The 23,219-nt window shown below is 44.7% G+C and overlaps 1 protein-coding gene across 1 annotated transcript; it reads left to right on the plus strand.

Annotated features, from left to right (window-relative positions):
* The first annotated feature begins 1,745 nt into the window (after positions 1–1,745).
* On the plus strand, positions 1,746–22,840 carry LOC135298762 (glycerol-3-phosphate acyltransferase 3). Its single transcript, XM_064416649.1, has 12 exons — positions 1,746–1,947; positions 10,909–10,981; positions 16,743–17,013; positions 17,487–17,561; positions 18,063–18,152; positions 18,346–18,439; positions 18,849–18,964; positions 20,080–20,135; positions 20,609–20,694; positions 21,113–21,241; positions 21,718–21,797; positions 22,609–22,840. The coding sequence occupies exons 1-12, from the start codon at positions 1,807–1,809 to the stop codon at positions 22,733–22,735; spliced, it is 1,338 nt and encodes a 445-aa protein (XP_064272719.1). The 5' UTR covers positions 1,746–1,806; the 3' UTR covers positions 22,736–22,840.
* Positions 22,841–23,219: the final 379 nt, after the last annotated feature.

A 23,219-nucleotide genomic window follows, 5' to 3' on the forward strand; every position in this document is an offset into this window, starting at 1 on the left:
AGATACACTGATGGATTCCAGCCTTCTGAGACACAGGAATTTGCCACATGCCATCAAACTTGACATACAGTGTGCCATTTCACTAAAGCAGAGGTTAACAGGCACATAGACTTAGTCAAATTATTTTCAGTTTTCAAGGTTTGTTTTCTCAACAAACCCACAAGGCAACACTTGCACAGGATTATCTATATTGCAATTCCTGTTTCAGATGGCAAGATTAGATGCCATTAGATGCTGTCTAAGTGAAGGTACTGAAATGTCAGGGAGATACAGAACTGTATGGCCCATTACTGTTTTCCTCGGGATCTAGGCAGAATCTACTGTTGCTGCTTGGGCTACATCTGTCCTCTGGATGAAGCATTTTGTTCCTTAATGCCAGATGAAAACAAACTGACCAAGCCTTTGGCCTCTGCCATTTGCACCCCAGATGAAAATTCACAAGCAAGTACTAAAAAACCTGTATCAATTTCTGCTTGGAAAGCAGCAGACAAAATACAAAATTAAAATATCTGACCCGTGTGTGTGTGTTATAAATATCAGCCAGTCTGGAAAGTAATATTCTTTTGATTTGTTTCTGGTCTGGGCTTTGGGCACTTTTAATTGACTTGTATCCACACATCTTTGTAATATTTAAAAAGGACTTGTAGTGCAGATAGTAAGAACTCTTTATGCCTTGTGTATGGCACTGACAGGTTATGGCCTTGATCCTCACTGGGCATTTTGGGCATGATCGTAACTAAACACTTAGAAGAATGAAGATGCTGCGGTGCTGTTTGGCAATGCCAGATCTAGCTAGACAATCGTGGTTGCTGTGTCTAGAGGCTTCATCAGGGATCATCCTGCTTCTGCCTCGGAAAAATTATTTAACCAGATGAGGCAAAGAGTAGGAGGAGAGACACCAGAGCCAAAAATAGGAACCAGAAAGCAATGCCCTTGTCCACGCGACTCTCCTGGAAATAGTTCTTTAGGCCTTGGACTCCAATTCAGGTTTTTCATTGAATCCTAAGCACTTGGCTCTCAGATACACTTCTGATTGCTCAAATGTGGAGAGGCACACCAAACATCCTACTTCCATGAAACAGTTATGAAAGATGCCAGAAAGTACGCTGCCTGCCTTTTTCTCAGAAGATGATGTTATTCCCTTTCCCCAAGGCTGACATCCTCTTCTTTTAGCCCTTTTCTGCTAACACCGCTTTCTTGGACTGTGTCACACCAAGTGCTGTAGGACTGGCTGTGCGCAGGCCGGGGTGGGCAAACCCTCCTCCCGCCAGCTGCCACCAAGTTTCCCTTCTCTTGGAGAGGGCATAATGCCGGGGTGGGAGCTGGACCCTCCGTCAATCCCTCTTCTCTGCTCAAATCTGGAGAAAAACAGGCGGACCAGAGCAGACCTTGCTCCTTTTCCTTTCTTTAGCCATCCTCGTCCTCTTTGATATTCACAGACCCACGAGCTTTCCCCAGTTTTCCTTTGCCCCCCTTGCTGCTCCTTTCGGGCTTCCTACGGCTTTCCAGCCCGCGCTGCCGCCCCGAGGCACCCGGCTGGCCACGGCGGTGCCGCCCGCACCCGTTGGAGCCGTTTTTCCCGCACCAGGAGCCTCCGGTGCCGTGCCGCCCGCCGAACCCGGGTTCCGCTGCTTCCCGCCCCGCGGGCGCCCTCTCCCGAGGCACACCGGCGTTTCCAACCCGCACCAGCCCAGCCCTCCTCGCTCGGATCCCGCGGCCGCGGGGCGGGGCGAGGCGGGCCGGGGCGGGCCGGGCCGGCCGCGGGCCTTTAGTGCCGGCGGGAGGCGGCGCCGCCCGCTCTGCGCCATGGAGGTCGTGTGGGCCGTGGGGCAGCTGGGCGCCGTGTGGGTGGCGGCGGTGCTGGGGCTCATCGTGCTGCCCTCGGCGCTGGGCGTCTCGCTGGGCATCTCTGAAGCCTATATGTGGGTGCTGGTGAAGACGCTGGAGGTAGGCGGGAGCGCCGCGGGGGAAGCGGGGTGTCCCTGGCGCCGCGTTCCCCGCGGGGCTGCGCCTCGCCCGCTCCCCCCGGGCCGAGGGGCGGCGTGGGGCGGGCACGGCTCCCTCCGGCGGGCTGGATATCCCGGGGCAGCGTCCGTGCGCTGCCGTGCCATCGTGCCCTCCTGGAGAGGGTCACGTCCTGCCTGGCATCAGCTCTGCCCGGCTGTGCCTTCGGGCTTAAAGCCCTCGTGTGAAACTGGAGCTCTGTGTTAGTTTTGTGGTTGTGTAGGCTCGGGAGTGCTGTCCCTGAACCCGCCGGAGAGCGGAATAAACCTTGTTACCTAAGGCTGTACCATGGCCTGGGCGAGGCTGTCGCTGTGCTCCACCTGGGGAAATGATGCCGGCTCAGGCTCTCGGAGGGGGTCAGGGGCTGCGGCCAGAAGCGCTGATGCTCAGAGACGCGGACTCCCATCCAAGTGGAGCATATCCAACACTTTACTTGCTGTCTGCCTCTAAATTCTCAGCGATGGTCAGTTTCTCGCGGAGGAACTGCTTTCTGCATGGGGCATATTTAATATGTGTGTGAAAACCCTCCCTCTGAAGCTCACGGTGGTGATGAGCAAACGTGTTTTTAAATTGTTGCTGGACGTGATCAGATTTGGATCTTTACTACGCTTTTTTCCAAGAAGGAGGGGCACCCAAACCAAGGAAACAGCTGTAAGGAGGAAAAGTGAAATGACTCACAGCACAGTCAGTGGCTATGCAATATACATCACTATGTGACTATGGAAAGTAGATTTTGTCTAGTTTCATCTTGTTCTTCGAGGTTTTCAGGCAAGCCTTGTTAGTGTATTTCAGTGTCTGGCTAAAAAAAACATCCCAGTTCTTAAATCAGCATTTGTTAAATACATATTAAGGCAAAATATTTTTAGGCTTTTGGGTGAGAATGAATCTGCTCTAAGTAATTTCTGGGACTGTGAATGGTATCAGGATAACTGTTGAGGAGAGAAGATGCAGTTGTTAGTGGAAAAAAGGATTTGAACAGCAGGAGCTGACGAGGTAAAGATCACCCTGGCCCGAGGGAGCAATGCAGATGGCCTAGTGAGATAGTCTTGCTTGGATGACTTGCCTTCACCTGTGAACAGCCACAATTTACATTCTTTATTGGTAGATCATTAATCGTTATTTTTTAGTGTCATCAACTGTTGCAACAAGAGGTGACTCAAAATGTTTTGGGCAAAATTGTGGAGAAGTATCTGGCGGCATATTGAGGATGGTTAATTGTGAGATGTTTCCTATTGCCATAGGGAGGAAATAATGACTTACCTTGGGAATTACCATTACTTTTGCATTAAATACTTTCTGAAGTTGCATGTTGCTCAATATATTAAAAATTATATTAATACATAATTATATTGGACATAGATATGATATAAAATAATGTATCTATAAAGAAAAGGCAATGAAAAATTGGAAAGTATTCTGAGAAGAGTCAGCTAAATTCGACTTGCTGTGGGAGAGTGAAGAAGCTCAATCCACCCAGGTATTCTGCTGATCTCAATTTGGCCTTGCTTTGCCTGTGAATTCTTTGTCCTCAGAATACTTGCATGGGGATAATCCCTGAAAGGAAGTGGTTTGTTGTGGGATGTCTCCTCTTCATTTGCTCACAGGTCTGTCTTGGCTGGAAGCCCGACAGAGGGTGATTGTCTGCAGCCAGGTCCAAGCAGCACCTGGAAGAGCACCTGACGTGTAATATCTAAACCGTGGATATTAACCAGAGTAATACTGGGAAAAGTGCTGTATCCTTGCATGTCAGACTTTTAAGAAGTGGGTTATTTAAGTAATTTGGGAAGGCGTATTTCTTTTATAAGGGATAGTTATTAATAATTATTGTGTTAACAGTGAAGTGTGCTGCCAGCTGGGTGTCTGAGACTCCCTGGGATGTTGAATTGAGTGTGCACGTTCTCTCCTGAGGAGAGTTTTTTGGCTCTGTGAAGTCACAGGATGCTGAAGTCTCTGATGGCTGAGGCCTTTTTCAGCAGTGTTAACCTAATAGCTTCCTTAAGCTTCCCCTTCCGCTCCCAGCCCTGGCTCTCCCCGGGCCTTTTCCCCTCTTTTCCAGGAGGAGGGTGGGCTCTTGCACCTGCACAGTGTTCAGTCAAGATGCTGCTGCCTTTGTTGTCTCTTTAATGGGCCAGATTACAGGAACTGTCTGCAAAGTGGTGGCTGTTTGTGCATCCCGGGTGATACCCTGGCTTTGCCTGGTTGCATCCCGTGTCTTGGGGTAGTGGAAGGACACAGTGACTGTGGTTTGTTTCCTACGAGGCCTGTGTTGTCAGGTTACAGCATCTGCTTTATTCGAGTCAACCTATTTGAGGGTCCAAGTCTGTCCACAGTTCAGGGACAGTTCTACAGTTTGCTGTGATACCTCTTCAGGTCATGTCAGGCAAAACAAGACATCCGAGAATGAGTCTGTGGTGTTCAGTTGTTTTGTAGGCTGTGGGATGGAGCAAGTTAAGGTGATGGGGGCTTGTGCTTGAATTTTTTCCTGCCAATTCAAAATAAATAAATTTCTGCTTGTTTCAGGAGGGCAGAAGCTTGTTCTTGGTGCTGCAAGCATGATCTGAGAAAAGGGAGGGGTAAGCTCTTTTTAGGAACAAAGTGTTTTTGTACTTTGACCGTCTGGCATTTCTGACAAGGGACATCAGTTGGTGCACAATAGATTTTTGTCTCTGCTGAGCTGCCTCAGCAAGCACATGCTGCTAAGAAAATGCAGCCTGCACAGATGAGGATGTGCTGCTGTTGGGTTGCATTTGACCCTTAAGTACTGCACTAGAAATTACCAGATTTATATGGATATATTTTTCCTATGTGTTTGTATTTTTTTCCATGTGACAAGGGAAAATGTGTAGAAATTTGTGCTAAAGAAGTACAGCAGGCAGCACTTGCTGTTTGAAAGCCCGCTTCCCCCATCGTGTGGGTATTCCTGAAAGTGCATGAACTTGCTTCTGAATTACCTTACCAAACTCAGCAAACTTTTAGGAGATTGCTCATTTTTGCCTGTGGCTTTCCTTCCCGAGTTAGTAGAAGGATTTCTGGCACTGTGGTAGTATGTTTTGTTAAAATGTGGGCGTACTGCTGCAGAAACATTTCTAGCAGCTGTTTGACCCTATGAGGAGCTAGTCTGGACTAGGCACCTGCTGTCCTGAGTGCTTGTCAAGTCTCTTGCCACAGAAATATTCCCTGCTGCTGAAGTGCTGGGGACTGTCTCTTGCAGTCATCACAGCATGCTGCATTGCTCCCTGTTTGCTTTTCAGCATCAATAGATAGCTTCCAATTTTAAATTTGGTGCACCTTTACCTCTTGGTCTCATTTTTGCTCTGTCTTAATCCATTGCCTCTTGTGAACTCTTAATATAATTTGGAGCTGTCGAGACCCCTGCAAACATGCCATTGGAGCTGTCTTGCCAAGCACTGGGGAATCCAGCCTTTCAGCAAGTCCTTTGTCTTTCACAGAGGCCCAGAGAGCAGTCACTGTCACACAGGATCAGTTTCTCTGTTTCCATCAGATTGTGGAAAATCAAGAGGACTGGTTTGCGTTCCTATATATTTGCAGTAGCAATGCACCCCCTCCAGTGATGATCTCTGCCTGAATGGATTGCAGCTCACCTTGTTAAATACTTTGGGTTTTTTTTTTTTTCCAGTCTGCTGGGGCTTTTTTTGAGGGTGTGCCTTGCTGCCTGAGACAGGAGAGTTGTCAGCAGCACTTTGTACAGACTGCTCTTCTTGCCCTTTCTCATGGGAAAATTTCATGTGTTTTTTAAACTGTGCAGTGCATAATTCTTGTGAAATATGAAGAAACAAGAAAGCCTGAGGGAAGTGAGGTGTTTAGGTCACATTTGAGTGAGGAAACAAACAACCTGGCTATTAACTAACATCACATTATTGTCTATTTCTGGACTAATGGTTTGTTGATGACTGCAAGCACTTTTAGTGCACTCCCCTTCCCAGTCCCTTGAGGCTTTTTGTGGGGGCTTGCAGTGAGCAGAGAGTGCTTCTTGTGTGGCTGGATTTGCTGGCTGTAATGCACAGCAGATGCTGCACTTGTAGGTGTTGTTCAGGTCCTGTAACAGCAGTCCCTTGTAACAGAAGCAATTTCTGATGCCTTATTATGCTGCCTGCAGGGAATGTCTTTTTGCTGGACAAGAGTGTAATATTATTCTGTAGCTGGAGGTTAAGCCCAACTTGGTTGTGTTGCAGATGACTTTGGTGATATGAATGTACCTAGATATGAGGGAAAAAGGACCTCTCAGTGTCTGGTCAAACTGGAGATTGAGGCTGTGCAGGGCTGGTGGGATGGACTGATACTCTTGTCCTAGGTATGCCAGGCTGCTCTTCCCATGAGTCACCATCAGGATTGTGTGTGGCCCGGCCATGAGGGTAGGGAATGGAGAAGGAGAGGATGTAACCTGATAAATAGATGAATCATTGTGGGCTTTGACTGCTGCTTGTGTAACTCACTGGCCTCAGCAGCAAGCTTTGCTGACTAATGTCGTTGCACAGAGTCAGTGAAGGCCTCTGTCTGTGTAATTGGTATCCTTCAAGGACTGCTGGGCAGAGGAGAATCTGAGAGCTCTGAAAGCTGCCAGCTCAGATGGTAATGAGAAGCATGTCTTGGAGACATGCCTGGTGTGAATGATGCACCCTTGTTTACAGGGCTCATGCTGACTTTTGGAATAGTATTTTAGCAAATTTTGTGCAGAATCTTGAAGTAAATCCCTGGCCTGTATTAACAGTTTTTGAAGACCTTTATGTCTGTTTACCACAGATTTAAAAATCAAGAGTCCTTGTATATCAGTAAGTTTGGCAGAGCTGGGGGTTGCCCTTTGCTGCAGTTACATCAGTAATTAATGCACCATATTCCAGATCAACAACTCTTGTCTGAAACTGCTCTCAATTTTACAGCCTGTGAACGCTGTTAATAATCAAATGCTGTTAAAAAAATCCAGCAGCTGGATTCAGAGCTTGCCTTGAAGTAAGAGTTTGTGAAGCTGCTGTAAAAGAAGCTGCTTGGCATTCCTTTTGCTCATGCCATTGGTGTTATCCTATAAAGCTGGACTCTTAATTGCTCACTGGATACCTGTCCACCAGAAAGGACTTGCTATGCAAGTCCTGTGTGCAGAAGAATTTGGGAAGCTCCTTGGAGGCAGTGCCAGGGGTGTCCCATCAGAATAAGAAGTGCATGGGAGGTGAGAGAGGAGGTTTTGCCCTGGCTCGGAAATGATTGCTCCTCTTGATGTTCTTTCCTCATACAAAACAGCTCTATACCTGGCATGCAGATTTTGCTGTGTTAAACAAGGTGGCATTGTGTGGGACATGCTCTGCAATCTTTGTGTTGTTACTGAGGTTTGGAGAGATTCCAAGGAGGAGTGCTCACCTAAACTAGCACGTAAAGTTTTGGCTCTGATCCAGCGGTGCTTTTAAAAGAGGAACACCAGCGGTCTGTGTCTATGTGATTGCAGATTTCAGTCATACCTGCCTTCCAAAAAATCACTGAACATTAAGTCAAAGGTGGTGTAGAGGTGGTAAATGAGGTGAAAGGCTGGGCCCCGTTTCTTAGGGGAACAGGGCAACACTATGAGGTGTTCCTAATGATTTGTCTTTTGATCCCAGCAAAGAATGTCTAGACGTGCTTTCATGAAATGACATGTCAGGCTTGGCTTTGGACATAGACCTCAGAGGCAAAAATCACACATTTACAAGAGGTATCAAAACCCCTTCCTAACTGCAGATAAGACAGTTGATAAATAGACATCTTTCTCAAGTACTGCATAGGTCCTGCATGTGTGTGGCAGTTGCTTAGTGATGTGTAAGTGAATTTGATCTTTTGGCCACTTTAGATTTTTTTTAAGGTGCTGATAAATTAGAGGACTTTTCTAGCAGGATGAGGAGGGAGAACTTTTCAGGGGAAAGTTGATGTTTTCTTTGCCTAGTGAATTGTGGTATCTTCAGATTCTGCATTGCGTAATTAAAGCATCCAAGCTGCTTTCTTGTTAGCAGTTAGGATACTCAAGTTTCAAAATCAGACTTGTGGTGGTGCTTGTAGTTCTGGGATTATGCTGTTTTCTAACTTTACATTTTCAGTCCAATGGGTAGCCCCACTGTAGAACTCTTTTTCATCTGTTCAGGAGCCTGGTGTTTAATACTTATTCCCCAAAGCTGCTTCAAGAATCCCTACTAAAAGCACAGGTCTGCACCAAGGTCCTTGGGACTGCCAGCTCAGCACCAGCTGGGAGAAGCCACTTAGTTTTATGCCAGTGTTACTGAGAGATCCAAAAGAGTTGCCAGTCTGCTTTTTGCTAATTTCCTGAGTAGAAGGGAGGCTATGGCTTGTAATTGTTTCATGCTTTGATCTCTAATACGCAAACACGTTGTTTTCCCCTCAATGGGGTGGATCAGCTCACATTGTGATAGTTCTTTGTAGCATAACCTTGTCCTTCAGCATAGGAACCAGCTGAAGCAGCGATGGATGGCACATATCCCTGATTAGTAGGAGGGAAGGGGAATTACTCACATTACTGTGGGTGGTGTCTCTCCTGTTTCCCAGCCTGGACATAAACTTTTCACTTGATCAAAGTTGAGATTCTGGCTTTGACCACAGTGCTTTTAATTCAGGTGCCCGAGAATATGTGAAGGAATTAGATGTTAAGTAAAAATTTCTCATTTCTTACTCCTTGGTTGCTGGAACATACATAGTTTTTGGAAATATGATGGATTGAGGTAAGAAGAAAGCTGACAGAGAACTTAAAACTTGTTTCCTGTGTCATCTGGTAGATGTGGGTCCTTAGGAATGCCCAAATGCTCCTGACCAAGGGGGAGAGCTGGTCTCATCATTGCCTATTTTATTATGTGTGCTTAAATCCCCTAAGAGACCTGGCATGGAATGTAAAACTGCCTCAGCCACTGACTTGTAGAGCACAAGTCAGCTGTCTCCTGGAATGCGCTGTGCAACCCTTGTGCATGACGTGCTCCCACCTCCTGGGAAAGCACAGGTAGAGCGCAAAGGGAACTGTCCTCTCCTGGCTTTCTCTTTGCCACTGCTCCCCCATCCTCTAGGTGGGCTGTTGCACCTTTCTGGAGTTAGATGGACATGAGGAGCAGAGGTCAGACCACTTAGGAAGAAGAAATGTGCTTTTCTGCATAGGGTTGATAAATGTATCTGAGCAGTAGAAACTGACTTGGGTTACATGAGCCTGCAATTTCTCTGCTTTGAGAAGATTGTACTGCCTCCTTTTTAGAGCAGAATGTCAAGATACTGCAGTATAGGGGGTGTTGCAAGCTTTTGGGCATTGCAAAGGCCTGTCTCAATAACCTGTGTCCTCCTGATTTGTGCTGAGGCTCAGGCTTTGACACAGTCTAGAATGAACCCATAACTGCAGGTTTTCTGTAGCAAGAGCTTTCTGAAGGCAGTGTTGCATTTTCTTTCTGAGCACCAAAGTGTTCTTCCAGGTTTTAATTATCCCTTTGAGAGGATTTGAAAGATGAAAACTTTTTTTTCTGCTGGTGTGTATGGCTGAGACCATTAGCCAAATATGTTCTTGTTCTTCTGTGAGATAAGTGACTTAGCTGTTTGTGGAGATGTAAATTTGTTGAATGCAGTGATTCAAGACTGGTCAGAAATGATTGTGTAAATGTATTTGCTGATTCCTCTGTACCCCCAAATCCATTCCATAGACAAAACATGAAATGACAGTGCTCTGAATAGGTTCTTCCTGGAACATTGTTTTGGTTTGGTATTTCCCAGAACTTTTATGGTGACAGTACTGCTAAGAATGTAGCCAGAAAGTTACTGAAAGTACTTGAGTACTGCAGAAAGAACTGAGTTATTCCTACAGTTAAAATTAGTTCCTGGAAGAGCTATTGCCTTAGCAGCAGCAGAACTGAGGAGGAAGGGGCTCTCTGTAGCTCACCCAAAGCTGGTGAATTGGCCTGTTTTCTTGCTGCTCAGAGCTTCAGAATGAGAGCTGAGAGAGTTGGGGTTGTTCAGCCTGGAGAAGAGAAGGCACTTGGAATACATTGCCCAGAGAAGCTGTGGACTCTCCACCCCTGTAGGTGTTCAAGACCTGGCTGGATGGGGCTCTGAGCCACCTGATCTGGTAGAAGGTGCTCCTGTCCATGGAAGGGGGTTGGAACTAGGTGATCTCTAAGATTTCTTCCAACTCAGAGCATTCTACGATTCTGTGAAGATGCCAAGAAATGAGCAATTGCTGAGTCAAGGGAAATGTCAGGTTTGTTCAGCTTGGAAAATTCTTGGGTGCTATCATTTTTGGGTTGAGTCTGAATTGAATTGAAATTTCTCATGACTGCAAATTCTGATTTTGTTTTTTAGTGAAATCAGCTGTGTGCAGGCTTCAGTTTCACTTAACCCAGTTAGGACTGTTTGGTTTTTTTTTTTTTTTTCTTCAGTATGATGAAACTACTCTGAAAGGAGACAGTTTGGGTTGTGATATGTCTGCTAGCTTTGTGAACACGTGCTGTGTGTGTCCTGTGTCTAGCTCAGCACCTGGGGCTTTCCATGTGGCCTGGACTTGGTGGCTGCTGTGGTATTAGCAAGGCTGACAGACGCCTTTCAGGCTCTTGGTGGCTGTGTACCTGAACTGGAACTGAAACAGCTGTGGAGCACTGAGCTGGCTCTCTGAAGACTGAAAGCAGAGTTGAGAAGTACTGACTAGCACTGAGTGTTGTTTTGGTTTTAATTATTATTAATTACTGAGTTTCTTCATAAGAACTGTCTATGGGTTTGCGTTTGTGCACACATCTGAGGAGGATGAATGATGATTACCTGATGAAGATATTCTTTGAAAATCACAACATGTCTTTGACTAACTGTTGGGGTTTTTTTTCCTGGTGACTTTTTTTCCTTAAGCGAATACTGCATTTGTGAAATTAATATTTTCTTTCTGTTCAACAGTGGGCCACTATCCGATTACAAAAAGGTGCCAAAAAGCCGCAGCCGCAGATACCACGGACTCCTACCGCCAATGGTGAGAGCTTGGGGCAAAGTCACATTGATGAGACTAATGTTGTGGTGTTGGAGTATGAGGCCTTCTCAAATGAAGCAGTTAGAGAGAACCTGAGAAGAGGTGGGGTGTTACATGCTTGCTGAAAGTCATGGTTTATCCTCAGGCAGCTGCTCACTCACTGCCCCAGCGAGACTGGGGAGAGGATCGCAAGGTAAAAGCCTGGAAACCCATGGGTTGAGATAAAGACAGTTTACCAGGGAAAGCAAAAGTCACACACACAAGCAAAGCAAAACAAGGAATGAATTCCCTGCTTTCCCATGGGCAGGCCCCATCATGGCTAACAGTGATTTGGGAAGACAAACATCATCACTCCAAATGTTCTGCTTTCCTCCTCCTTCCTCCCACTTTATATCCTTTGCATGATGCCATATGGTCTGGTAGGTCATTTTGGGTCACCTGTCTGAGCTGTGTCTCCTCCCACTCTCCCAAGCACCCCCAACTTCCTCACCAGCCTGGTTGTATGAAAAACAGGAAAGACCCTGGCTCTATAAATCCTGCTCAGTATTAACAAAAACATCTCTCTTTTATCAACTGTGTGTTCAGCACAAATTCATAACACAGCCCCATACCAGCTACTCTGAATAAAATTAATTCTTCCCCACTGAAAACCAGCACACTTATATAGCTAATCATTTTGCAATGCTACTGGCTAGCAAACAGTTCCTGCATTATAATATGCTGCTTTTACTGGGTCATACTGAGTCATTGAAAAATCAGGGGATGAGGAAATGAAGGGTGTGAAACAACATGAAATTTAACAAAACAAAGCAGAGCTTAAGATTGAGGTTGTTCTTAGTTGATGGTAATTTTTGTGTTTAAATATGAGGTTAATTTTCATATTGAAATTTGTCTTTACCCTGATGCTTCCAGGGTTACTGGCGAGCTATCTCAGTCCTAACAGCATTAGAATGCGCTTAAATATTCTCTGAAGAGATCTAAGTGTTTGTTGGACAGCACCTTTCTTTCCCAAGCTCAGTGTTTTTTCTGTGGTAGGACTGCAAGTTGAAAGTGTGTGGTGGGCTTGTCTTTTTTTCAGTCTGCTGCTATTGACCTTTTACTCTCTGGAGTTAGTGTTTGCCAAACTTCTTACACTCACTGTCTGTAGAAAGACAGCTGAAAAGTTGCTTCATCTTTCTTCCTTTAGCCTAGTTTTGAAATTAGTTCTTTAACTATATCTTAACCCATACTGCGTGTGAGTTGTGGCAGACTGTAGTAGGTCAGAGTTGTCTTTATGACTTTGGAGCCATGAGAGAAGTCTGAGTTTGCCCAGGAAACAGGAGAAGGTTGAACAAAGCATTGCAGTCAGCACTTGGTTTCCTCCTGGTTCCTGAATGCTTCAGTTTTGTTATTCAATTGCTCTGTTTTGACAGCCTTTGGCAGCAGTGTGAGCATTTTCTGTGTGTTCCTTCCTTAGGCTGCACAGCTGGAAGCAGGCCCAGCCTGCCAGTTAGCAGACAAGTCAGCTGTTACCTGAGCCTGTGGATTAGCTCATGTGAACATGATCCAGTAGTGGGGACTGAATTGCTGAGCCGGGTATGTGTGTTTCAGCTCCAAAGGGACATCCTTATCAATACTGCAAACACTGGGATCTTACTGTCTGCAGGCCAGGCATGGAACTGGCTTCCATGGCAGCAGGTGCAACTGTCAGCATCTGTGGTAATAAACTGGAGGTACTGCACAGCACCTCTGAAAACAGGTTAAAACTTGTCTTGCTTAGTTGCTGTCTTCCAAGTGGCTGAGAAAAAGTACATCCTATATCACTCACCAGTGTCCTGAAACTTGTGGGGTTTTTTGGGAGGAAAGGGGGAAAGAGAAGGTTAGTGGTTCTGTCAGCTAATTGTCAGTGATGTTGTCTGCTTCCCAGCTTGTCAATGATGCAGGAAGATGTCCTTTTTCTTCCTGTAAGGCTGATGGTGTCCCATCACGTCATGGGCCAGTGAGAGGGCAAGAGACCCTACTGTGCTGCAGTAGGGAGCTGCCATCCTCCTAGACAACTGATCATTCTCACACATAGTTATTTCTTCTCTAGTAAACAGACATCAAGGGAGAGAGGTCCTAGCTAGTGGATTGTTCTTTGAATGATCTTTAAAAAGAAGCTACAAGTAGCTATTTCTTCTGCAGCTGAGGCGTCTGTAGTGTTAATATGTGCTGTGGTTCAGAACCTGCACGAAGCTGAGTGTACTTCACTGTCTGGAGGACCATTAGAGATAGTGAAAATGGCCTGAGGTAATTCATATAGATGATTGCGTGCAGACTATGTTCAAGCAGTCTTATGGATGGGAATACACAATCACAATGGTAGCCTGAAGCCCTTTTTGATGTCCTTCAAATATCTGAAATAAAAAGTCAAAATCTTGCCCCAGTGGAGGTGGCACTTTCTGCTGGAAGCTGGAATCTTAACTGTTCCTTACTTGAGAAAGTATGGGGAGACATGTGGTGCCAAGCTGTGCTCTATGTCTTGCTCTTGGGAATTTTTAAAGCATAGGAGTGATTAGGCTTGTGATTAGGAGATCCTGGCTGTGGAAGAAAATACTTGAGGGCCAGGGCAGGTGTAGGTCTAACAATGTGTTATATAAGTTTGTGTCCATTGAGGTGACACAACACGATCAGACAGAGGCTCAATTGCATTACACAATATTTACTGAAGGAGGAGAAACTCCTGCTGATAATGAATTACAGAGCAGTTGATTAAAACAGGGTAAAGGTAAATGTTTGTGTGTGTGTATGCACCTCTGTGTAAGTGCTGAACGAATGTGTGTATCATCTCTTACGATTTTCCTGACCACTCAGCTAGTACTGGGAGTTGGGTCAGGATAGAAGGGAGCACTGCAGATGTATGTGCAAAGTCAAGTTTTCCTGTTCCCTGGCAGAACAAAAAATGGTCCTCCCCAAACACTTTGAAATTTTGTCCCTCAGTAAAAAAAAAACAAACAACCCAACAAAAACGCCCCCAAAAAACCTGAACAAACAAAAAAACAAAAAAAGACCAACCCCAAAACCAAGTGGGCACGATTGAAGAGACACCACCTTTCTCTGCAGCATCAAATCCAGTGTGCTTTACATCTCTTGGCAGAAAGGGCTGCCAGTGCCCCTGTGTTGGTGTGATAAGGAATAGTTTCAAGAGAAAAGCTGGCTGGTGTAGTTACATGGGGAATTATGTGGTGCTGTCACCTCAAGATCCTTCTCTGTTAGAGGGCAGTGTGTACTGGACTCAGTGGTAGCTCTTGGCTGAGTAGGTGCTTGGAGGGTAGGTGTCTATCTCACTGCAGCTGAACAATCAGCTCTCAGCTCTCTGTGTGGATGCTGGCTGTGTTGTCTTCAAGGTGATGGGTATAAAAAAGACAAAAATGCTAATAAGATATTTGAAAATTACATTCAATAAAAGAAAAGCTTATGCAAATAATGTTAGTAGTATCTAGTTACTACATAAGTAGATACTACTAAGGAGCTAATTACTAGATACTACTAAGTCGATCTACTTGCTTTGTAAGTAGATGGTGTTAAATTCGAGCTTGGTATAATTAGTTGACTGGAGTATGTGAGCTTGAAGGCTTGGGGCTACCGCTGCAATATTGAGAAAAGCAGTGACTGTGGCTTTTTTTTTTTGTTGTTGAGAGTAGTGTTTGCTGTACTCCTGCATGGTGCTGTCTTTGGCCAGCTCAGCTGTGCCCATGGCCGAGGGATTAAAGGCCATTAAATGTGACTTGTGATTACGTCAGGCTAATTACGTCACCAGAGCAGCGTGTGTGTAATTCTGTTCGCAATTCCTTCACGTGCTGCTGAGCTCTTGGCTTGGAGTAGCTGTCCCAGGGCTGCAGGACACTTGGTGCATGGGGATGTCGTGTGACAAGGACAGCACAGGCTGATGAGGCTAGACATTCCAGCCCTATCCAAGCTCTCTCAGCTTGCTAGCAGTGTGATAAACTTTTCAGCTGAGAAGCTGGAGCTAGATGAGCCAGCTGCTTGAGTGGTGCTGAATAAGGGGGAAGGATAGCTGGATAAGGAGGAAGCATTCCCAGCTCTGGGAACTGGAGAGAGGAGTGGCACTTGTGTGATGGGTGCTGGAGCGTTCCCCTGGTTTCTTGCCTACAACCTGTTTCCAGCAGCCTCTAGCAGACAGGTTGCACTGACTCACCTACTGTCCTGGATATTTCACAGTTTGGAGATTTACTGAGTGTGAGAAAAATTGAATCAAAAACTAGAGCTCTGGTTTGGGTTTATATGACATAAGCATAGTCCATTTTGGTAAATGTTTCATGTGATGCATGCTTGTATAATTTAGATCCTGAAGAGCGTGTGGCTTTTTGGGTGTGCCGTACTGATGGTTTGTATTTGTAGGCTTGTCACAGGACAATGCAGTGAGGTGGCCTGCTGGTACAATTGGAAGTTGTGGCTGCCAGGTTCCAGGCTGGAGGTGCCAATAGGTTTTGTTGCAGTGTTGTTCTTGTTTAGTGTTTACCTCAGTAGTTTGTGGGACTTGTATTTTGGAGCTTCCCATGTTATCCTACATGTGCCATATCTGTATGCACGACAAAAATATTTTCCATATCACTTGTAATTTAAATGTTACAATTATTGCCACAGGAAATATATTGAGAGATTTTCTGCTGACAAGACTTAATTGGGAGGAAGATGTGGAAAGTTCCTAGTAGCTTGATGAAATTGGGTGCTATGTCCTTTCTCTTTTTTTTTTAACTCAGCATGGAAGCACAGAGATTATGCAATCTATCAGAGGGCGTCTGACAGAGTGGCAACCTGAACTTGGACCTCTGTAATCCAAGTTGAGTGTCTCAGGGGATGGTTGTTCTGGTTAACTGTTACTCTAGATTTCTTTGGTCATCAGTTTCTGGAGCCAGACTTGCTTACCAGCAAGCAACTACTTGATCTGTGTTTAGCTTACACAATTTGTTCTTGCCTTTGAAAGCTCTGATGAGAAATTTGTGCTTATCAGACCATAAGCTTAAAGATTGGAGGAAGGGGAATGCTTTCTTGTTTGCACTGCATTTGTGAACTCTCTAGGTTTCTCTCCAGGCATTATGTAGTCAGAGTTCAGCTGAAACAGTTGTTGGTGCTGAACTAAATCAAGGCTCCTCTAGGCACAGCTTTCTTTGACGTAGTGTTTCTGAGGGTTTTTCTTTGTTTGATTTTAAGTAAAATAAAAAAACCAATGTGGTCTGCCTGTACTTACAGAAAATATTTTTGTTGTGATGGCAGGGATGTTCAGAGCTGGTCCATGCACAGTGTTGTGGTCTGGGGCTTTGGCAGTGTTGTGGCTGTGGGACACCAGAATGTCAGATGAGATGGGAATAGGGAAGCCTCCATCAAGGAGGTTGAATGCCCTGCAATGCACAGAGCACAGGAGGGAATGAAAAGGCCAAAGTCTCACTTGGTTTCTTCTGAAAGTGTGAGAGAGTCCTGGATAAAATTTGAGTTGAGAACATGCCAGTTGGTGGGAAAGGGTTTGCCTTCTTCCTTCATGTCCAGTGGGTAACAGAACTTGATGTAGTTGCTGCTCAAGGTGTTGGTATGAGGAAGGGGAGCTGGAAATGGCCTCCTGCAGGGTATGCTGGAGGTTTTGCACAGCTTCTCTTCCTGTCTTAGGAGAGGCTCTGACAGTAAATTTGTCTTCTTGAGTAATACAGAGTGACTAGTGGTCTGGCGGGTGACTGTTAGTTACATCACAGAACTATTTTCTCAGGTGGTTATCCTTTTCCTTCCCAAGGTATCATTGAACGGGATGAAACGCCTATGGAGAAAGAAATTGCCCTTCTGCATCGAGCAGACTTCGAATTCTCCCACATTTTTTACTTCTGCAGAAAGGGGTTTGAGGCTATTGTGGAAGATGAAGTCACTCAACGATTTTCCTCAGAAGAGCTGCTCTCCTGGAACCTGCTCACAAGAACTAATGTCAACTTCCACTACATCAGCCTGAGGCTGACTGTTGTGTGGGTCATTGGGGTGGTGGTGCGGTACTGCTTCCTGCTGCCCCTACGGTAAGCTCTGGTGCTGAGGGGTTTTGTCAGCCTGAGAACGGCTAAATTTGTGCTTTCTTCGTAAATGCCATCTCAGCTTTCTTTAACCCAAAAGTAGCATTGGCAGATATAAAATACTAACTTGCCTAAAGGCTCCTTTTATTTTGAGAAGCACTTATTTGCTGTGGAGAGCAGAGTAGAGCTGGTGGTTGTCTTTTCCATGAATGCTTCCTTAAGTTGATGTGTATTAGCAAAATAAATGTGAGCTCTAAAGCTCCCTGACACTGTGTGCATGGGAGTATCTGGATCTGCTGCTGTTGCTACACCATGACTTTAAGCAACAGGTTAGGGAATTGCTGAGTTAGAGAACTGCATATGTCAAGTATCTGAGGAATAATTGAATTTCTGCAATCCCTTTCCATTTTAAAGGGGGAAAAGTGTTACTATAATGAGCAAAGCTACTTACTAAGGTTTAATGTCTCTTTCGTCTGTAGCGTTTGCCTTGCTGCCATCGGGATTACATCAATGATTGTGGGAACAACTGCGGTGGGACAGCTGCCAAATGGCAGGTAGGTACTGCGTGTGAGGGGTGAACTCTCCAAATTGCATCAGTGCAAACAGCTGAAGACTAGGAGTGGACAGATTTTTACCTATAACAGACTACCAATAGTCCATTCCACCCACAAATTTGTGGACCTTGTTTTAGTGGCATTTTGAATTTGGGCTGAGGTTGGGTTCTTGTCAGTCTTGGCACTGAGGTTGATGATTTCTGATGGGTTTCTCCTGCTGCCATGAGATACTCAAATGGGGCATTGTAGGGCAGGTAGTAGTGTTGGGATGAAAAACACCCAGCAGAGAGAGGACAGCCTTGCCTAGCAAAGTGGCACCAAGGGCATGATGTATCTTGGCTGAGCTGCTGTACAGCAAGTGAGTGGTAGAGGTGGAAACATCCCTCTGTGCTCCAGAATACCAGGCAGATTTCAGCCTTGAGTTGTCTTGAGTAGGCTGGAGAACAATGCATGTGTGTCTAGCTGCTTTCCAGGATGCTTCAGATGTCTAATTTCTTTCAGTGTGAAAAACTACCTGAGTGAAGTGGTTCACCTCACGTGCTCCCGCATCCTTGTCAGAGCTCTGTCTGGTACTATCCATTACCATAACAAGTGAGTGAGCAAAAAGTGTGTATGTGCTTATGTGTGTGTGACATCCCATTGAAAATGGGGACTGCTCTCTCCTGAGCTGCAAGTTGATGTCACACTCCAGAGGCTGACTCACCTGACAGCTTCATGGAACTATTTGGTGTGTAATGTGGTGCTCTAATGCACTAGCAGTCTAACAAAAAATATGTAATTGCAGGGAAAACAGACCTCGGAAAGGAGGAATTTGTGTTGCCAACCATACATCACCAATAGATGCGATCATTTTGACAAATGATGGATGCTATGCAATGGTATGAGGAGATCTAAGATAACCACAGCCGAGGGACGAGGAGAGGGAAAGATTGTGGGGTATTGCTTGTGGACTTCAGTACTGAACTTTCACAGCAGAGATGTTTGCTTGAGCACTGGTCAGTGGGGAAAAGTGTAAATTGTGTTGAAATTGGTCTATATTATGTGCTGGAGAAGTTGTCCTTGGACTGTCAATGCCAGGCTCTTCTGTTGAAGTACCTGGGATAGTACCATGTGAATGTCTCAATTCTTTCAAGTGAATGCATTTTAACAGTTCTGCGGTCATTACTCAGTCCTGGCTTGCAGCCTCCCGGTGCAATTGGTTTTGTTGGATGTTTCTGGAGGGGTGGAGAGGAGTAAGTTCTGCCTTTCAGGTGTCTCAGATACTGATGTGCCTTGCTGGGCTTGCAGGTGGGCCAGGTTCACGGTGGGCTGATGGGCATTATCCAGCGGGCCACGGTCAAGGCCTGTCCTCACGTCTGGTTCGAGCGCTCCGAGATCAAGGACCGCCATCTAGTGACAAAAAGGTGAGGTGTGTGCTGGGTTGCCTCCCTGGAGAGGCATTGTGCAGCATTCCCTGGATTTGGGAATGAGTTGCAGGGGTGGTGTGCAGCGCACTGCATCACTCAGAATGACCTGAGTGTGCTTGCTCGTGTGGGCTTTGGTGCAGTACGCTGAGGCCAAAATGTCAGGTTCCCAGGTCACCAGGGAAGGCTCAAAACATTTATGCAGCGTGTCATGGTTTAGACCAAAGGTTCTGGTAAGCTTTGGCTTGCAGACAGTCACAAAACATCTCAGTTGGGAAGCCATCAATGTAACAACTAATGTCTGATGAATTCAGGTGTGTACTTTGAAACAATGTGAAGATACTTGAATTCTGGTACTTTCTGTTGCGGAGAAATACTGATGATAAAATTGGCTTTTTGTGATAAACACTCAGTGTCACTGGAAATTGTGAGCCTCTAGAAATAAAAAGCTTTATTTGTTTGGGTGGAAGGCAACATGTCTTGTTATAAGAATATAAGCTGTGTACAAAAGAGGTTTCTGCAGGATGTCACCAAAAGCATACCCGTGAATACTGTAGTACAGGGATAAAACATTCTTCCTAATTTGTAGAGAACTTTTTAGGTTAATTTTGACAGGTTAACTTCTTCACTGGCTTATTGGCCTCTGCACAGTAGGACAGCTTTGCCACATTGTCCAAGTGTTCAAGTACTGTGAGCTGTAGGCATTTAGAAGTCCTCTTTTAAGGAATATGCTGTTATGTAGCAGAGACTGCATGGACCACTGCATCAATATGCTTTTTTTCTTATGTAAGCAATTTCTTGAAGGTTGAGTGGATCAGAGTTAGTTAGACTGGCTTAATGGTATATAATTGTCAGCCTCTCTGAGAGTCATTAGTAAAATAATGTAGGGGAAAGAAAACAGGATGTTGCCTCAGTGTAATGCTCCAGGGGCCTAAAGGATGGCTGGCCCAAAGCTTCAGTTTCTGTAGAAAAAGAAAAGGCAAGTACAAATTAGTGTCTCGTAAAAGGCTTTGGTTTCATACATATGTAATACATAAAGGTATTTTTAATGCACTTGCCTGGGGAAAGAAGAGTGGAAAGGAACTGTTTTTTAAGCTTTTCTTCTGCTTCCACAGACTCAGGGAACATGTGGCAGATAAAAGCAAGCTCCCAATCTTAATTTTTCCAGAAGGTAAGAAGCTGAACTACTTATCTCCATTCAGTGCAGATGTCATCCCTGTTCTCTTCTCATGGCTTCTGCTGCTCAAATCTGTCTTCACCTCTGGCTTCAACTTTGTTAGGGCATTCCTGGTTTTCATTTTTAATATAAAATGAATATACAGGGAGACAACACAATACTGTCCCTGGACGTTGCTTCTCCTGGCAGAAGCTGCAGGCAGAAGAAGGGGAAGATTGTTTATTTTGCCCTGGGATTATTAATTTGCTGTCCTACAGATTTAACCTCAGCGTTGTGATTTTTGTCTTGCATGCCTTCTGGCTTCATTCAGGGAGCCAGTCATGAGACAAAGGCTAAAAGTAAGCAGGGGGGAGAGATGCTTAGCTCAGTAAGCAGCAAATGCAGGCCCTTTATGGGTATGATCTGTTTGTGGATGTTGTGTTGTACTGAAATGGCTGTGTGAAGCAATGACTTTGTCTTCTGGACAGGCACCTGCATAAACAATACATCTGTGATGATGTTCAAGAAGGGAAGCTTTGAAATAGGAGGGACAATCTATCCTGTTGCAATCAAAGTAAGTGGAAATAGCTGGCTGCTGGATTTCAGAGTTTGGGATGAGTTTTTGTCAGAGGGGCAGGAAGCTCTCTCAATACAGCTGCTATTAAAAGCATGGTAGCTCTGGCAATTGGGTGGATACTGTGGATGGCTCCTGGAGAATAAGTGGCTGAAATTAATAGTCCTTTGGCCTATAGAGCCTGCTGGTAGGCCTGCTGGGGTCAGCTTCTTCCTCCAGAAAGCTGGAAGGAAGAGAAATCCAGCTAGTCCTTCACAGTGCTGAAGGGAAGCATCCTGCTCACAGCAGACTTAATTCTTTTGGCTGTTCGGGCAAATGGGTGACATCTGCTGCTGGTTCTGCCATGTAGTCCCAGGTCTGAGAGGCTGTGATGGTCTGGAGAAAGGCTTAATCAATTGTTTTTTGTGATCCTTTGCAGTATGATCCTCAGTTTGGAGATGCCTTCTGGAACAGCAGCAAATACAATATTGTGAGCTATCTGCTGCGAATAATGACCAGCTGGGCCATCGTTTGCAATGTGTGGTACTTGCCACCAATGGTTAGAAAGGTAATCCCACATCTGGTTGCCTGACTGCTATTTAAAAACTTGACTGTGTCTGCAAGTGCACTTTTACTCTTTTTTTCCCTCAAAACCTCTGCTCACTGTGTCTCCAAATTAGTTTTATACTGGATTTTTGTCAGTGCTGACTGATGTATGATTGGACTCTGCTTTTCCTGGTGCAGCTCAGTACCATCAGCAGTGCATTAGATATACAAAGGACAGCAGTAAATGCAGTGCTGTTCACAGTAGCAATAATAGTAATGTTTCATCTTGTTGCAGCAAAATTTTCTTCTAATTTCAACAGTCTAGGGGAAAAATGAGTTATTATCATGTGGGAACATCAGATTACGATGCTGGCATGATAAGGAATGGGTTGTTTGGAAGTGGGCTAATTTGATGAGGCAACAGATAAAAAAAATATTATGAAAGTCTGCTTCCATTGACTTCTCTCTTTGATTACGTTGAATTTGTGGCTCTTGAAGGAAGATGAAGATGCTGTTCAGTTTGCCAACAGAGTGAGGTCAGCCATTGCTCGCCAAGGAGGACTGACCGAACTCCCATGGTGAGTGGTGCCCTCCTTGATAGAATTCATGGACTGTTTGTGATTAGTTTGACTGATAGGTGCTTCCATCCTTAGATTTGTGACAAATAACATTCAACATCAGTTTATTCCACTCAGGAAAACAATGGAGTAACTCCACATGCACATATGTGAAAGTAAAAGATATATGAAGTCTTTGGAGCATGTAGCATGCAGTGAGTCTTATCTAAAGGCTTGATGCTTTTGAAGTAGGTCTATTCTGACAGTTGTTTCTGACATTGAGATTAAGTAGCAAAAGTGAAGTTTCTTGGCAAATCTGATGAACAACAAAAAATCAAACAGGTCTTGAGGGTTTCTGCTCTGACCTCTCATGTCCTGCCTCAGCAAGTAGCAGGATAATGCCTAAATTTCATATGACACAAACTTGAGAGCAAAATTCAGATGATGAGAATGAGCAAATAGATTCAACTATGAGACCCAGCTCTGAATAATATAAGGCAAGACACAGCTGTAGTGTTGCAGAAAATTGACTGCCTCTACAGTAGCGTCCCAGATTGCCAAATATTTCTGTGATGGGTACAGCATGTTAACAACATGAATAGACTGCTTTAATGAGCTGAATTCAAAATTTAAACTGCATAAGCATTGTGTTTAAGGTAAAGGTTTTAATAAACATGCTTAAAATTGAATGTAATAGAAGTTCTGAAGAAAAGCCTTTAATATAGATTACCTACCTTAATCAATCACAGAGTTTTAATGTAATGCATAGTTTGATAACAACAGCTATAACAACAGCCCCGATGGTTTACTGTTCCCTCTTTCTCTGTTCCAGGGATGGAGGACTGAAACGAGCAAAAGTCAAAGATACTTTCAAAGAAGAACAGCAGAAAAACTACAGCAAAATGCTAGTGAGAAATGGATCAGTAGGAAGCTTGTCTGCAGAAACTGAGTCAGACTGAATGGTGGTTCTTGAAAAGTAACTTTGCACAACCAGCCTTAGCAGGAATGTGTTTTTTTTAAATTAAAAAAAAACTGTCAAAAAATAGAGCAAGAAAACAACAAAATCCTTCATTGTGTGTATTCATATTCTCTATGTGGCTGGTGCAGATCCTGCCAAGGGCAGTGTCTCTGTGTTCTTCCCTGTTCATTCTTTTGCTATCCTGCCCCTCTGCATCTTCATGTGGTGATGCACTGCAGCTCCTGGTATTCCCAAGCTGAATGCCTGCAGAGTTAGAAGATGAAAAAACCACCCCAGTTTTTCCGAGTTTGTAAGAATGAAGGGAAGTACACTGAACAGATGCTGTCAGGACACTGCTTGTGAAGATACCTCCTGTTCATGGTACTTTAAAGGTTTAAACATAACAAAATTTTGTCTTTTTATTTTTCTGTTCCTCACAGACTTTTTGTTGTAGATGATTTAAATCACGTGCTTGAGGACGTTGT

The sequence above is a fragment of the Passer domesticus genome, chromosome 4, assembly GCF_036417665.1.
Source record: "Passer domesticus isolate bPasDom1 chromosome 4, bPasDom1.hap1, whole genome shotgun sequence".
Lineage (NCBI taxonomy): Eukaryota > Metazoa > Chordata > Aves > Passeriformes > Passeridae > Passer > Passer domesticus.

Excerpts from the sequence above, each read along its gene's own strand:
- LOC135298762 (XM_064416649.1), top strand. The coding sequence starts at position 1,807 with ATGGAGGTCGTGTGGGCCGTGGGGCAGCTGGGCGCCGTGTGGGTGGCG. Across the intron at positions 21,242-21,717 it reads TGCCACCAATGGTTAGAAAG|GAAGATGAAGATGCTGTTCA; the intron begins GTAATCCCACAT and ends TGGCTCTTGAAG. Across the intron at positions 21,798-22,608 it reads GGACTGACCGAACTCCCATG|GGATGGAGGACTGAAACGAG; the intron begins GTGAGTGGTGCC and ends TCTCTGTTCCAG.